General features: G+C 37.5%; 2 protein-coding genes across 2 annotated transcripts; one reads left to right on the forward strand and one right to left on the reverse strand.

The window, feature by feature from the left end:
• Positions 1-1,025: 1,025 nt before the first annotated feature.
• Positions 1,026-10,439, reverse strand: LOC120423094 (serine/threonine-protein phosphatase PP2A 65 kDa regulatory subunit). Its single transcript, XM_039586770.2, has 6 exons — positions 10,281-10,439; positions 9,958-10,067; positions 3,056-3,703; positions 2,230-2,995; positions 1,894-2,163; positions 1,026-1,824 (listed from the first exon to the last, which is right to left on the reverse strand). Exons 2-6 carry the CDS (start codon positions 10,048-10,050, stop codon positions 1,817-1,819), a joined length of 1,785 nt encoding a protein of 594 aa, XP_039442704.1. The 5' UTR covers positions 10,051-10,067; positions 10,281-10,439; the 3' UTR covers positions 1,026-1,816.
• Positions 10,440-12,685: 2,246 nt separating this feature from the next.
• Positions 12,686-13,981, forward strand: LOC120423120 (uncharacterized). Its single transcript, XM_039586799.2, has 2 exons — positions 12,686-12,844; positions 12,911-13,981. Exons 1-2 carry the CDS (start codon positions 12,837-12,839, stop codon positions 13,803-13,805), a joined length of 903 nt encoding a protein of 300 aa, XP_039442733.1. The 5' UTR covers positions 12,686-12,836; the 3' UTR covers positions 13,806-13,981.
• Positions 13,982-17,348: the final 3,367 nt, after the last annotated feature.

Below are 17,348 nucleotides of genomic sequence, written 5' to 3' on the forward strand. Positions count from 1 at the left end.
CCAGTTGTGTTGGTTGGTGTTTTAGCTATCGCAGTTTTGGTGAAAACTTGTTTTTTCGTCGTTTTCGCCTTAGTCTGCGGAAGGGAATTGCTGATAGAAAATTGATTTGCAAATCACTAAGTTTAAATAAATTTACAAAAACAATCGTTTTGTAACACTGTTCATGGAAAATATGTTTAAACGAAGCCAAACATGGTATAACTGATAAATCTAACCAACAAAATTTGACATGTGCACCTTGAATTTGTCAAAAATATTTAGATAGGGTTTAACGAACTAAATAGTTGGTACAAATGAATAATTAGGGGGGTTCGTGGTTCTTGAATACAACCAAGAAATTGCATGCACAGCAACTTTGTTTCATTTCAAAAATTTACTGAAATCTGCACTACTGAATCTTCAGCATGTTTTTCAGTAAATAGTAAATTGCTGAAACTTCAGTTTCCTGAAACCAATCAGGATGACAGATGGTAACTGGATTTTCAGTAAGTTTGAAAATGTCAAAAAACGTAAGAAAAGCTGAACTGAAATTTCAGTAAATGAATACTTGTCAATTAAAACTGAATTTTCAGTAATTGATAAGCTGTCAAAGTGAACTGAATTTTCAGTAAGCACAAATTGTCAAACAATACTGAAGACTGATTGATGAAACATTTGTCTTAAAAACTTTATCTGAGGAAAAATATGGAGATATTTGAGGATAGTGTTTAAAACCAAAAAAAAATATATTGACACTTAGATTATACAACACACATAAAAGCCATTTATTTTTTGGCGAATTTAAACCCAATAAACATTTTCACGCACGACCATGCAACTTGCCGAAAACAACACAGGAACAGGAGTCCACTTCCGACCATTTCAGTAATTTTCAGTAATTTCAAAAGACGAATGCTGAATTTCAATAAAAATAGGATTGCTGAAAATTTTCAGTAATCTTATTTACTGAAAACGAACATCAGAATTTGGTATGTGCAATAAGTAGAACTTGGATACGAATTCCGACCAAATAAAACGCATCGCCCTTTACTCCTGAATTGGACTTTTATTGGTTTGTTAAATTATCTCCTTACGTTTAGTGTATTCATCATTAATAGTAAACTTAGTTTAATGTAATTGGATATACTTGCAGTTGCGTTCATAATTTCCACCATTGTTTTTTTGTTTTGTTTAGATTACTTTCACTGTGTCTGAATGTGTGTGTGTGTGTATTTTGCTTCACAATTCTCCGCCGAAATAAAAAAAAACTCTGATAACTGATGATTCGTCAACACACATCAAGCCATGAAAACAAAAGAAAATGCGAAAATGAGTTGGTGTGAGTGTCTAGATGTCCTACCGCGCGATTCGGCTGCCGTTTCTATTTCCGGTTAAAATGTACCAATAAACCCGCATTTGCGTACGTTCTGTTTCTTATTTTTTGAGTGTGTATTTTGTAAGTATAAAAAAGTAGCCATAATTTGCACAATTATCAACAATTAAGAACTTTAATCAACTACCATTTTGTTTTGTTTTTTTTTTCATTTCTAAACACGATTTTTCCACTACATGCGGTGTGTGTGTAAAGCAGGACTGGTTTCTTTTTCTTTGTTGGGCCAAAACGGGAATCTCGGAAACTTAATTTGTCGCGAAGGCGAAGAAACGTTCGTCACAGGTGAAAAGAGATTGAACGACCTCCTCTTCCGCTTCCTCGCTTGTGTGTTCAGTTAGATAAGTAATGTGTGTGTGTTGTTGTTTTTTTCCTTTAAATAGCAATGGGCTTTATTTTCTTCCTTTCTTACTTAACAATGCATACAAAACTCTGTCCTGGATGATTTTAGGCGGCTGCAAATGAGAAAACCGTTGAATTAGTTTAAATTTCGCGTGATTTCACAACTCAGTCAACAAACTCACCGGCAATTCCGACCATCGCTTCCGAGGCGAAATACTTGACGTCCACGTCGGTGTCGGTGTTTAGCTTTTCCAGGATGGGCTTCACGTGCTCGTCGATCGCCGCCTGGTCCAGGAAGGGCGACAGCTTCTGCAGCGTTTTGGCGACGTTGAAGCGCACGTTTGCGACCGGATCCGTCGACAGCACCTTGATCGTGGGCAGGAACAGCCGCTTGATGATGTCGGCGCCGACCACGTCAGCTAGGGCGTTGATACAGAACAGACAGGTCATTCCTGGGGGTGGGGTGGAGAAGTTGGTTAAGAGGGTGTAACCGGGCAAGACATTGAAGCACTACTCACTGTGCAGATAGTTGCTGTTCTTGTACATGACCAAAATCTGATTAATAATGTTCGTTTCGGCCCACTGCGTGCCGAATGTCTGTACAATCTTCTTCATGTTGAGGGTGGCCGCTTCGCGGATCGCGTACACGTGGTCGTTCAGCCAGTTGAAGCACAGATCGCGCAGCTTCTGGTTGAAGTACTCCTGGCCGAGCTGGCCGGCGAGCAGGGGCATGTACTCGATGATGGCCAGCCGGACACGCCACTTGGAGTCCTCGGCGAGCTCGACGATGGCCGGCAGCAGCGACTGCGACAGCTGCTGGATTCCGATGACGTCGTTGATGCAGTCCAGGGTGGAGATGATGTTCAGCCGGACCTCGGGCCATTCGTCCTTCAGCTGCAGCAGGAACAGCTGAAGCAAATGCTCGATTGTGTTGTTCCGGCCGAGGATCGGACTCAGTCCCATGATGACGGAGGCCAGCGCAGACTTGACGTGCTGGTTCGGGTCGGCCACCAGTTCCTTGACGTACGGCAGGATCGAGGTCATGATGATCTGTTCCTGGCTGCCCTTGTCCAGATTCGAGCAGAAGTCGGTCACCTTGGTAGCGGCCGAGGCACGAACCTCCGCCTCGGTGTCCTTCAGCAGATACTGGAACGCCGGAACCAAATCGGTCTTGGTGATTTCCGGACCAACGGCCTTCTGCAGATCGGTAAACTTCTCCGCAACCATGTAACGCACGCGCCAGGACGAATCGTTGACGCACTGACGCAGAGTTGGCATAACGTTCTACAAAACAAGAATCACCATCAAATCAGCATCAAACCCCGTGTCCCCACCCGAACTCACATGCTCCACGTCGTCCTGCTGCAGCAGCTGGGCGATGCTGACGCAAGCCTCGACGGCCAACAGTCGGACCGAATCCTGATCGTCCTGCGCCATCTGCACAAACATCGGAATCAGGTCCGACTTGAGGTACTCCACCTCGACGACCTTGGCGAACTCGCCCAGCTTGCCGGCCGCAGCCCGGCGCACCATCGGCGTCTCGTCCTGGCACAGCTGCCGGAAGTTGTTGCGCAGCTCGGCCTTCACGGCGGCCGACACCCGCGGGTAGCACACCGAAAACAACCCACACGCCGACGTACGGCTGGTGAACCAATCCCCGGAGACCAACCGCTGCAGCGTCGGCACCACGTGCACCTCCAAATCTTGCGCGCTGTGCTGGGCCGCCACGATCCGGAGCGACTCGACCGCCTTGTCCCGCACCACCGTCTCCTCGACGGTGGCGAGCGACTCGAGCGGCGGAATCAAGTACATCGCAAAGTCCGGCCCGCCGACGAGGGCGGTAAAGTTGCCCAGCTGCTCGGCCAGCGCCAGCAGCACCTCATCCTCGTCGTAGATCGTCTCCGTCAGGAACGGGATCAGCTCGGTGCGGGTGCGTTCCTCGCCGAGCGCGAGCGCGATCGTGGACAGCTTTTTGATCGAGTTTAGGCGAAGCTGTTGTTGGGGGGTAAGGAGGGAGGGAAGAAACGTTCGGTTAGGTAAGGAAATAAAGTTGATAGTTTTCAATAAAGGGTCGTTTTTTACCCCAAATAAAGAAAATTTAATGGTACATTGAGTTACTTGAACAAAGTTAAAATTATTTAAATAAAGTTTAATTTTTAGGGTTAAAAACCATTCAATTTTTGCATAAGTTTTATTTTTAGGTGCAATTTTAGCAGAAATACTATTGTTCAGTGGTTTTGAATCAATATTATCAGACAGTGGCGCCGACTAGTCCAAAATGTTGGGAGGCACGGTTGTTTTCCGAAATCAATAGGTAAGAGTGGCGATTAGATGTTTAAGTTTTTTGTGTATCACGATTTTTACTAATTTGAATATTACGCTGTGATACGAATTTAATAATTTAAGAATTTAAGAATTTAAGAATTTGAGAATTTAGGAATTGAGGAAATTAAAAATTTAAGAATTTAAGAATATAAGAATTTAAGAATTTAAGAACTAAATTTCAAATTTTAGGAATAATCAAAAAGATACACAAACGGTATTCAATAAAATAAAAAAAAGCATCATGACAATTTGATACGACCAAAAATTTGCAATTTTTTAAATTGAAAAAAAAATCCTGGGGTTGCACATCTGTATCCGCTACTGTAGTTTAAAATTTGATCATTTAATTATAATTGCAAAAAAAAAACGTTGTTAAATGCATTCCCAATACTCGATAATGCTGATTTCCTGAAAAAAATTCTATTATTAGTATTATTTTCTACCTCCTGATTTTTTGGCACATTTTTGGAGGGTGCAGTAAAATTTCCAGTGCCTTATTTTTTTTTTAAATCGATATCGATGAAAATAATCGATAAATTGCACAATACACTTGTGTTTTGACATAGGACTATGTCTCTACTTACTATATTGGGGGGCCAGTTCAGAAATTCGATCCAAAGCGTCACTTTTAAGCGTTCAAAAAAAGGGGACATTTCGAACGCTTATATCTTTTTTCCCTGTGAATTAATCCAGACGGTTGAACCACCAATCGAAAGGGGAAGCCTTCAGCTATCGTTTTACTACATAGAAAGTTTGACTAAACATAGTTAAAGCACTTAAAACATGCAATCAAAATGAGTAATTTTTCAGTACAAATCGGACAGATGACCAATCAGAGCGAGCGTATGCATTCGAGGCCGCGCCCCTTTTGTGCCGTTCTCCGGCTGTGCCGCTATTTAAGCAGAAAATTTCGCAAAAGCAAGTCACTTTGGAACGAGCACTCGAACTGTGCACGTCGGGCCGGCGCGGAGCAGCAGCAGCAGCCAATAGAAGAAGAGGACCAGCAACCAGAAGGAAGAACCACCAGCAGCAGAAGGAGGAAATTCGAGCGAAGCGGACCGGTGGAAGTCGCTATGATGCTACGGTTCTCATGAAAAATGGCCATTTCGACAGTGGTGGCCAAAACCTGGAGTGGCCGCTGCCCTCAAAGAAGGTTCCCCCGGGGCCTGGGGGGACATTTATAGAACCATACGAGTTTTGGCAATATGGGTATCAAAATTCATGGTTTACGATACTGTACATGAAAATTGACATTTCGACAGTGGTGGCCACAACCTGGAGTGGCCGGTGCCCTTAAAGCAGGTACCCCCGGGGCCCGGAGGGCCTTTTACAGAACCATACGAGTTGTGGCAATATGGGTATCAAAATTCATGGTTTTTGATACTGAACATGATAATGGCCATTTCGACAGTGGTGGCCAAAACCTGGAGTGGCCGCTGCCCTCAAAGAAGGTTCCCCCGGGGCCTGGGGGACATTTACAGAACCATACGAGTTGTTGCAATATGGGTATCAAAATTCATGGTTTTTGATATTGAACCTGCAAATGGCCATTTCGACAGTAGTGGCCACAACCTGGAGATGCCGGTGCCCTCATGGAAGGTTCACCTTGGGGGAACATTTATGACAATTTTGCCGACAAATCTATGAAACAAAATAAAATAATCTTATTCCAGATTTCACTAGCAATCCAAAAACTCATTCAAATTGTTTGGTCCTATGTCTTTCGGTTATGTCTCTGACATACCATCTTGAACTTTTTTAAGATTATAATGTGGAATTGTCTCAGATTTTGTTTTAATTTGTCGGTTCCTCAGTAAAGCGGTGCGCTAGTCTTCACAAATTTACTTTTTTTTTTGACAATTGGGTACTAAAGCCCTATGTAAATTTTTATGTACAACGGTAAAAAAACACGATTATAAACCATTTCTGATCACTTTTTTTCATTTTAATGCAAAAAAAATTGACAAGACAAATTTTTTTCGATGGATTAACTATGGTGCCCTTGGAACGAGCTGTCAAGTAGGAGCTTTTCTGTCAAGAAGGACCACGAGGTTAATTTTTCAAAATTGATTTAAAACCCATTTTAGTTTAAAGGGTCATTGTACTCAGAAAAATAAGCATTATTGCTGTAAACAATAATATCAGCAATCTTAGCTTCATTTTAGGACCCAATTGTATTTTTCGGCTAAAATTGGTTTTCCTACCTAGTTAGCATAAGAGAGCACAGTGGTATAGATAAAACGTTATCGATTTTGAAAAAAAAAATGCATCTAGGGGAAATATACCCTTTCTAATCAAACACCTATCTTCGTCATATGGAGAGTTGATGCTCGATTAAAGCTCCAAAAATACTATTTAGGCTGTAAACTTACCAGCAATAGCACCGCCTTGAGTAAGCACGCAACTGGCCAAAAAGATCAAATTTAATGCACTTTTGATCATAATTTCTATTTTGCGAAACCATTTCTCATCATTTGGTGGCACACACACCCACACGCACACGTTTCAATTTCGACCATCCATTCTAATCGAAGGCTGAAGAAAACCGAGCTAGAAGCGAAGGCAAATAAAGAACAAAGGGTGGCCACCAACACCACCAGCAGCGCTTGTGGTGTTGCCAGGAAACTTTCTCTATAAATGCTACTTTTTGTGAGTGTTCGCTCAAAATTTCATCAATTTTGGCAGCACGAAGCAGACCCAAACGAGCGTTGGAAGAAAAAAAGAACTAAGCTGAAAATACAAAAAATGGGCGTGGCCCAATGCACACGACTGATTAGAATGCGTTTTTGAAATATTTTTTTTTAAATGCTTGTAAAAGGAATAGCATAACTTTTAATAAAAGTGAAAATAAACAGAAATGTTCACAAAAGTTGCTCTACTCGTTGGTGTACTTGGTTTTACTTAATTTCAAGTAACACTCCAGATTATCCAGCATCATTCAAACAAGACCGCTTATTAGGCTTAAAATGGGTTTATTTCCCCTAAATCCAGGAAATTGTAACAATTTTGTTCAAAAAAATTCACTGTTTTCGAAAACAACAAATGTTTTTTTTATCTATTTTACGGAATCGCTTACAAGAATTCTATCCGTGTGTAATTTTTAAATATTAGGTATTTTCAATTATTTCCGTGATTTTTTTTTTTGTAATATTTGAAATAAGAATATTTTTATTCCAAAATTTCTGGGGGGGCACAATGTATGGGCTGCCCCCCCGGCCCAATTTTAAGGGGGGCAAAAAGTACCGTGCCCCCCCCCCCAAAGTCGGCGCCCCTGCATCAGAAATTAAATTTATCCAATGCGTTTGTTTTTTTTTCATGCAAAAATGTATGAAAATTTCTTTTTGGGAAAACAGATGGTAAAAAATAAGAAGAAGATTAATTTCAAAAATTCATCAATGGTTAGCAAGGTAGTTGGCTAGGCTTAACACTAGTTAAATGGTTTCAAGGAATTCGTGAACCTGAAGTTTTGTAAACCTTATTTTGTAAATTTCAAATATAAGATCAAAAAGTGGCTTTACTCAATAACTTACACAAAAAAAACCCCGCGTGGACCAATTAAGACTCGTTAGTTACATGCTCGGGAAATACGGAGGAAAATGAGCATCTTTTTTATGTATTCTAAATTATTTTGAAACGTCCCTCGGTCCTAACCTGGTCACAGCACCTAAACGGACCTCGTAAAAATAAGTTAAGAATAAAAAAATAATTACACAAACTTGATTTTATTTTTGTAAACGCCTCAATATTTTAGAACCGTTATAAAGATCTTTGGTCTTTGCGTCCAACGATGGGTTGCATGAGAGATGCGGACAACGTTTTCATCAAAATATCTGAGATCCGGCCTTAAAAAGTATATAACACTCAATTGCTTATAACTTTTTAAAGGGTTGTCAGATTTTCAGTTTTGGACTCGTTGGAAAGGTCTTTTCAATACCTTTCTGAAAATGTATAACATGATAGGTTTTCTTCCAAAAACCATCCTTTTTACAATCTTCCGGACAAACGCCAAAATCGTTTTTTTGCATGACTTTTGAAGTACATAACTAAACTTGCTGATATTAAATAGAGACCTATGGGATCCCAAGACGGATCGAATGAGACTAATACGGTCAAAATCTGTTCATCGAGTGACAATTTTTTTGTCCACCCACCTACACACATCCACACAGACATTTGCTCAGAACATGATTCTGAGTCGATAGGTATACGTGAAGGTGGGTCTGCGGGGTCGAATTAAGAAGTTCATTTTTCGAGTGAATTTATAGCCTTTCCTCAGTAAGGTAAGGAAGGCAAAAATGAGAATTCTCACATACTATTTGTGTATGGACAGCTGCCAAATTGTCTGAAGACTTGTATTAACAAACTAAAAAAGCAGACAAAAAATCGATTTTGTCGAGAATTGCTCAGATGGGACAGCACAAGAGTAATAGATTGAGACAACAAATATATTTGTTTTCTAAATTTAAAGTGTTTTTTTTTAAATTTAACTATACATTATTAGGATGTAACAAAAATGACTTTTTGGCGGGCATTCAAGGGTTTGTTCCGGTGGGCATACTAAGCCCAAATCCAAAATATGAGCTTGATTGGACGTAACAGGAGCTGGCGCTCCGCCCTTCAATTTTAAATAGGATTTAACCCGTAAAAAAGATTTTTTTAAAAATGTCACTTTTTGAGGCATTTTGCCCACTGAAGCGTTTATTTTCAACATCACTGACGTGTAGGCCAGATCCTTGATATATAACATTGAAATTTGGAGCACCCTGGAGCTCGGTACAGACCTTCGAAGTTTGGCATTTTTTTGGAAAAATCGGTCCAGGCAAAAAAGATATGCGTCGCGGCTCGCGACGCCCTAGACGCCATTTGATTTTGCCGGGGCCGATTTTTCGAAAAAGTTCCAAACTTTGAAGGTCTGTACCGAGCTCCAGGGTGCTCCAAATTTCAATGTTATATATACCAAAAGATGCGTAAGGATCACATTTTGCTCAGAACATGATTTTGGCCTACACGCCAATGATGTTGAAAATAAACACTTCGGTGGCCAAAATGCCTCAAAAAGTGACATTTAAAAAAAAACTTTTTTTACGGGTTAAATCCCATTTAAAATTCAAATGCTAAGCGCCTCCTGTTACGTCCAATTAAGCTCATATTTCGGATTTGGGCTTAGTATGCCCACCGGAACAAACCCTTGAATGCCCGCCAAAAAGTCATTTTTGTTACACTCTAATACATTATCTCAATTATATCCCAGAATCGTACAAAAATACACCCATGGGACGGACATATTTCTAGTGGCAGTTTATCAGTGTAAAAGATAACTTGAAGACATGTCATTTCATGTTTTCTCATTACGGAAAAGTATGAATAGTTTCAAACATTTCCCTACGTTCGTCAAGTTAAGCCAGATTCTCGACAACCATTTCCGTCACATTTTTCCACAAGCCGCGCTCCCAGGTAAAGCCGGAGATAAACATGATTGATTAAAAACTCATCGCGCGACCCAAAGCATTAATCATCGCACTGTAATTAGCTCATGATTAGGTACTTTTAAAATGGAGTTCAGACTCAGCACTGCATCTCAAATTTCAGCTACACGACGATGCCGATGCACTTCAAGGCCGTTTCCTCGCGATAAATTCACTACAATCCGGCACGTCGCGGGTGTGTGTCTGTGTTTTGTGTTGATGCGTTTGCGTGTCGGAAGGCAATCAATTTTCGAAATCGATTCCTCAACTCAAAGTGAAGGAGGAGGAAGAAAGTGCAAAGAAATGTTATTGACGCCGTTTATATTTTATTTTCGCACTCAACATTGTGCGTTAAGCGTTAAAAATAAAACGCAGCTTCCGAATTTCGTGAGGCCGATCGATCGGAAGCACCTTGACCTGGCGTGACCTCTCCCTGAAGGAAGCATCTTCGCTCACCTGAATGTCCTCATTTTTGAGCTCGTCGATTAGGACCGCGATCGGGTAAAGTGAATCATCCGCTGCTTTATCACCGCTAGTGCTGGCAGCCATGTTTTGTTAGTTTTGTTCTGCAAAATAAAGAAGAAAAACTTGATTTTTTTTTCTCTTGCCTTTTCTCCTCCACCTCCTTCAGAACTGTTCCGACCACTGCGTCGTCCTCCTCCTCCGTTCCTCCCCCCCCTTTCACACCTCACGCAAAAACTGGGTGTACCGGATTGCGACCCGAAAACCCGCCGAAAAACACTCCCCCACCGTCGAAAGCAGCTTCCCCGCGAACCTACCTGGCCGGGACACCGTCTTCCGTAGTTTTCCACACGAATGGAGCACTTTCCGGGCTGATTTTCCGCACACTTTTTCGAATTCGCGCAACCCGCAAGATGTCTTTGACGAAGCAGAGAGACGGCCTCAGGTTGAAAATGTCACTTTTTTCCACGGGCTTGGTCAGGTTGGTAGCGCCGTGCGTCAGTTTGACAGGTTTGGGGCGAACCGGTTCGGGGTCGGTTGAAGATGGCGTAGTAGAAATATTGGAATTTTTCAAAATTACAAAATGACAAAATTACCAAATTACAAAATACAAAATTACATTACAAAATTACAAAATTAAAAAAATACAAAATTACAAAATTACCAAATTACAAAATAACAAAATTACAAAATTACAAAATTACAAAATTACAAAATTACCAAATTACAAAATTACAAAATTACAATTTAAAAAAAAATTTATAATAAATAAGACAACAACAAAATTTAAAATTGGGTGCTAAAGCCCTATGTCAATTTTTATGTACAACGGTAAAAAACACGATTAAAAACCATTTCTAATCACTTTTTTCATTTTAATGCAATTTTTTTTTTGACAGACAACATTTTTTCGATGGATCAACTATAGTCCCCTTGGAACGAGCTGTCAAGTAGGAGCTTTTCTGTCATGAAGGACCGTGAGGTTAATTTTTCAAAATTGATTTAAAAATCAATTTTAAACTTTTTATGGTCGTACAAAGGGTCATTGTACTCAGAAAATAAAGCTTTATCGCTGTAAACAATAATATCAGCAATCTAAGCTTCATTTTAGGACCCAATTATAATAAAATTAAAAATTACAAGATAACAAAATTTCAAAAAAGCAAAATGGGAATTTGGCCATTCTTTTGAAAAACCAGAGAAGCAATAGAAAGTTTGGTTACTTGCTTTAAATAATTTTGATTATTTGCTTTTTGGGTGTATTTTTGAATACGCCTGACTAAAGGTGGTTTTAAAAACACACAAAAAGCAAAATTTTAAAATTTCGTTTATAGGACCGTTTCAAAAAAAAAAAAAAACTCTGGAGTTGTACATAAAAATTTACATGGGGCTTTAGGACCCTATAACTTCGATTTTTTCTAATTTAATATTAATATTTTTTTATAATTTGTGACTACTGTCAAACTTGAACAGCGCTATGCAGAATAATATTTTTTCCAATAACATTTTTTCAGAGTTATTTACGGAGTTATTTCATTCTTTTAAATGTGAACATAAGATTGGTCGTAGAACCGGCATTTTTGGTATTTTGCATATTGGAATATGTCTCGGAATATGTTATGTTTATTTTGGTAGCATCATAAACAAATCCAGAGTTTTTTTTAAGTTTCATATCTTCCATGTCTTCCATATGGTAATAGGACCTTTTTTAAAAAAAGACTCTATATTTTTTTCGAGTTTTAAACTTCAGGATTTTTCCCCTAAATTTACGGTGATACCAGTTGTTCATTTTTCTTGAATAAAAAAATCTTTTTAACACAAAAGTGAATACTTTTACTGTTACAGTAGTTTTCCCACGAAAAAGTTCTTTAGTACCGGAAGTGCTTTTGATTTAATAGATTAAATCTTTTAAATCAAAAGTAAAGTAAATTTTAGTAGAAAGCAAAAATGTTGTACTTTTTTATGAAATTTATCAATATGTATTTTTAAATCAATCAACGAAACTTTTGACGCTGTAGCAAAAAGCATAAATTGCTCGAATGCTAGTGTTCATGGGAGTACTACCATTCGAGCAGTTTTTGCTTTTAGCTACAATGGAATACTTTCGGAAGAACTGTCATTTTTACCACTCGAATCCGGTGCTCCATTGAGGCTGATTTGCCACGGGCAGGGAAGGTATTTGCCGATGGGCCTCCAAAAAGCTTTTTTGATTTATTTCCTTCCAGTTAAGGAATTTACTATAATCATGTATGGAGCATTCGTAGATGTTTTACTAATGAACAACTTTGTAGAACATTGTTTTGTTCTAAACTGAATGCTGTTGACATTAGAGCGTAAACAAAAATCCCCTCACCATCGCGAGTGAGGGACGCCGATGGTGGCATTTTTAGACATTGTTTACGCTCTAGTGTCAACGGCATTCACTTTAGAACAAAACAATGTTCTACAAAATTGTTCGTTTGTACAAGATCTACAATTGCTTCATACATCATTATAGTGAATTCTGTAACTGGAAGGTAATAAATCAAACGAGGGCTTCGCGATGGTTTTTTGCCCTTTGCCATCCCTGGCCACGGGTATTTAAGCAAATGCGAAAATATTAACAAAATTTAGCACCTACGCCTTTTTCACAACCTTTGCACCTTCTTTACGCTGATTTTGAATCACCCCCTGTGAAAAGATGAACCGGTTCGCGAGAGAGTTTCAACCGCAAACCAATCGGAGCACCCCTCGGCACGCATGCGAGTGTTGATAACGAAACGTCAAACTTCAACCAAAACAAAAACGTGCGTGCTGATGTTTTCCTGAAAAATTAACTAATTTTTACCATAAACAGTTTGCATTTATTAGTTTTAAATATAGGTCGCCACAATATGGACGGGTGAGTTTTTGTTTGTGTTGATTTCAAAATAAAATTGGCTAATTTGCGCGCCTTTTCTTTTTGCAGAATCAGTTTTGATTCCTTGACTTACCTTCCGGACGACTCCTTCGTGAGTGAGTGCAATGACGACTTTGGGGGCATTTGCGAGGACATTGTCCGGCTGGCCAGCGCAACCCATCTGGTGGACCAGCTGGAGCAGCAGTTGGACAACAGCCCGCCGAGCAGCAGTTACTACGCGTCGGGGCGGTGCTTCGACAAGGAGATTCCGTCGCTGTTCTCGGAAATGGAATATTTGACTGAGGTTTCACCGGAAACGGAAATGGCACTGATGCCGTGCCGGGACGTTCCCGTGTCGGTTGACCCGAGTGAGTTCTCGTGGAAGCGGAAGGAACAGGCGCAGCAACCCGACGAACACCCCGGACTGATACTTAGCGAAGAGGCTTTGGTTCCGAGTGGGACTGAGGCGAAAGAGATTCCGGCGGGACCGGAAAGCCACCGACGACACCTTGGTGCCACAACGAACTACCGACTGATCCTGCAAAACTACATCCAGAAGGGCAAACGAAAGCTGGAGGAAAGCTCGTACTCCAAGATGAAGGCGACCGTCGTCAGCGTCAAGGCCGGAACCAATTCTACCTCTCTGATTGAAACCGTAACGTGCGCTTCCTACGTGAACCCGTGCCCGAGTTCCACTGCCAGCTTCGAGTCGTCCTCGTCGGCGTCTTCCTCCTCCGCCGAAGATCGTTTGCCAGAACCTGCCCCGCTTCCAAACTTCCGCTGCCACGACTGCAACTCCTGCTTCCTGTCCGTTGAGCGGCTAAAGAAACACACCTGCATCATCGCCGAACAGTACCAGTGTCAGCTTTGTCGGCGCGAGTTTCGCAAGCGGAAAACCCTCGAGCAGCACATCAAATCCCATGACAAGGTGTTCTCCACGGACGACGACCTGCGCAAGTGGTAAAACGCCACCGGCTTGGCCAGGGCAGGCAAATCATCCTTCGACAACTGCTGTATTAACTATATGCGTTGTATTTCGTATATAAGAGTATTCATGTATGTATTGTACGTATGTGTGTGTGATGTATGTGTCTATTTTGAGTGGACGTTAAACTTTCAATGTGAGGCTGAATAACTTTACTCTTTAAACCTTTTACTTTGACCCGGAAAGAAATGCCCTTTTCAAGTCTCACACAAATCCATAAATCATCGTCTTGCCACGAACACTTTCTCGGAAATCACCTTGAACGATAAGGAAATAAAAGCCCTTTTAAAATCGATCGGAACTCGGTTGGTTGCGCGCATTAGGCACTGGCACAAATGGACCATCGGTCGCAAAATAGGCGAGACTAAAAATAGAAAGCCAACCCGATTAGAAGAAAGTGCAAACTTCCGGTTGGAAAAAAATATGTGCTGAACGGAAAATGCTTTGTCACGGGGGATTTTGAGGAGGGGCGTTTTATTTTTTCGATTATGAATATTGGCAATGATAATTTGAAGGATTTTTGTCTGTTCTCTTTCAGAGTCTGATACAAAAAAGGCAAACCATAATCTTAATAATTTAAAAACTTAACTTATTGTCTAATTTTCAAAATTCCAACAATCCAAATCATCAAAATTACTAAATTTCTGGATTCCAAACTCTTAAATGTCTAGATTCCCTAATTTCTAAATATCTAAATTACTAAATTTCCAAATTCTTAAATTTATTTAATCCAAAATTTTTTAATTTCTTAATTCCCCAATTCATTAATTCCCAAATTCCTGGATTTTAAATTCCCAAATGCTCAAATTCCTAAATTCTTAAAATTCATAATTCCAAAATAATTCCAAATTTCCAAATGTTCAAATTCCTAAATTTCTGGATTTCAAAACTCTTAAATGTCTAAATTCCTTAATTCCTTAATTTCCAAATTCTTGAATTCCTAAATATCTAAATTCCTAAATTCCTAAATGTATGTATTCCAAAATTCTTGAATTTCTAAATTCCTTCATTCATCAATTCCCAAATTCCTGGATTTTAAATTCCTAAAATTCAAATTCTTTAATTCTTTAATTCCATGATTCCAAAATAATTTAAAATTTTCAAATGTTCAATATTCCTAAATTTGTGGATTCCAATTTTTATAAATTTCTAAATTCCTTAATTCAATAATTCCCAAATTCCTGGATTTGAAATTCCTGAATTTCGAATTCTTAATTTCTTAAATTCCATAATTCCAAAATAATTCTAAATTTCCAAATGTTTAAAATTCCTAAATTTCTGGATTCCAAAATTCTTAAATTTCTAAATTCGTAGATTCTTAAATTCCTGAACTTCTAAAATCTAATCTCCAAAATTCTGAAATTTCTAAATTTTTTAATGTCTAAATTCCTAAATTCCAAAATTTGAAAATTTTGAAATTTCAAAATTTTAAAATTTAAGAATTTCAAATGTTCAAAATTTCCTTAAAATTCCAATAATTCCAAAATTTCTAAATTCTCGAAATCCTAAATATCTCAATTCCCGAATTCCTAAATTCCTTTTTTTTCTCCTATTTTTTTTCCTGCATTATCTAAATTTCCTAATTCATAAATTCCCAAATTCATGAATTTCAAGTTCCTTAATTCCTAAATTTCACAATCCTATATCATTAAATTCCATAATTCCAAAAATCATAAATTTCAAAATTCCAAATGCTCAATATTCCAAAATTTCTGGATTCCAAAATTATTATATGTCAAAATCCCTAATTCCTAAATTCTTGAATTCTTAAATTCCAGAACTCCTTAATCCTAATCTCCAAAATTCAAAAATTCCAGAATTTCTAAATGCCTAATTTTCTAAATTCCGTAATTCTTAAATTTCAACATTCCTGAATTCCTAAATTCTTAAATCCTAAATTCATGAATTTCAAACTTTCAATTCCCGAAATTTCTAAATTTCTAAATTCTTATACTCCAAAATTCTTAAATTTCAAAATTCCTTGATTCCTAAATTAAAATTTCTTAATTCCTATACTCCAAAATTTCTTAATTTTAAAATCTTTAATTACTTAATACCGAAATTACTAAATTTCTAAATTCCTAAATAACAAAATTCCTAAATTTAAAAATTCCAAAATTGTAAATTACAAATTTGAAAATTTATAAATTTCAAAGGTCTAAAATAAAAAAAAAGTGTTTACTGAATTCTTAAATTTCTAAATGTAGGAACCAAAATTCCGAAATTCCTAAATTCCTAATTTCCTAAATTCCTAAATTCTTGATTATTGAAGTTCCAAAATTTTAATATCTTAAATTTTATAATTTCTAAATTTCTTAATTCCTAATTTCTTAGATTCCAAAATTTCAAATTCAAAATGTTTAAAATTCAAAAAATCCTTTTTTAATTTCTAAATTTCCAAATTCTCGAATTCCTAAATACCTAAATTCCCATATTCCTATTTTCTTAATTTTCTAAATTTCCTTTTTCCTAAATTACTAAATTCCTGAATTCCTAAATTTTAAATTCCAAAATTCTTAAATTCTATAATTCCAATATTTCAAAAATCCAACATTCTTAATGTTAAAAATTACAAAATTTCTAGATTAGGTACAAAATTCTTTAATGTGTAAATTTCCTAATATCAAAATTCCTGAATTCTTTCATTCCAGAATTACTGAATTCCTAAAACCTAATCTCTGAAATTCCAAATTTTGAAATGCTTAATTTTTTAAATTACAAAATTCTTGAATTCCAAAATTCTTTAATTTCAAAATTTCTAAACTTCTAAATTCCTTAATTCCTAAATACCGAAATTTCTAAATTTTTACATTCCTAAATTACAAATTTACAAAATTCTAAATTCGAAAGTTCCAAAATTTCAAACACCTAAAATTAAAAAAAATGTTTTCTGAATTCTTAAATTTCTAGATTCTTGGATTCCTACATTCCAAAATTGCGAAATTCCTAAATTCATAATTTCCTAAATTCCTTGATTCTTGAATAACAAAATTAAAAAATTTAAAAATGTTAAAATTCCAAAAATGTTATAAATTCCAAAATTTCCTGATTCCTAAATTCTTGAATTGCTAAATTCCCTTTTTCTTTTATTCCCAAATTCCTAAATTATTAAGCTGCTAAATCCCCTTTTTTCTAAATTCTAAATGTTCTAAATTACAAAATTTCTAGATTCCAAAATTCTTAAATGTATAAATTTCCTAATTCCGAAATTCCTGAATTCATAATTCCAGAATTCCTGAATTCCTAAAACCTAATCTCCAGAATTCAAAAATTCCTGAAAGACTAAAATTCTTAATTTCTAAATTCTTAAATTCCGAAATTCATAAATTCCAAATTTTCAAAACTCAAAAATTCTTAAATTACAAAATTCCTTAATCCCTAAATTTAAATTTCAAAATTCCTAAATTCTTAAACTTTTAAATTCCTAAATTTTTCAATTCCCATGATATAAAATTCTAAAAATCTGTGTATTTTTGTGAAAATCATCAATTTGATTCAACTCTTAATGGTCAACTGAACAAC

This window comes from Culex pipiens, chromosome 2, assembly GCF_016801865.2.
Source record: "Culex pipiens pallens isolate TS chromosome 2, TS_CPP_V2, whole genome shotgun sequence".
In the NCBI taxonomy this organism is placed as follows: Eukaryota; Metazoa; Arthropoda; class Insecta; order Diptera; family Culicidae; genus Culex; species Culex pipiens.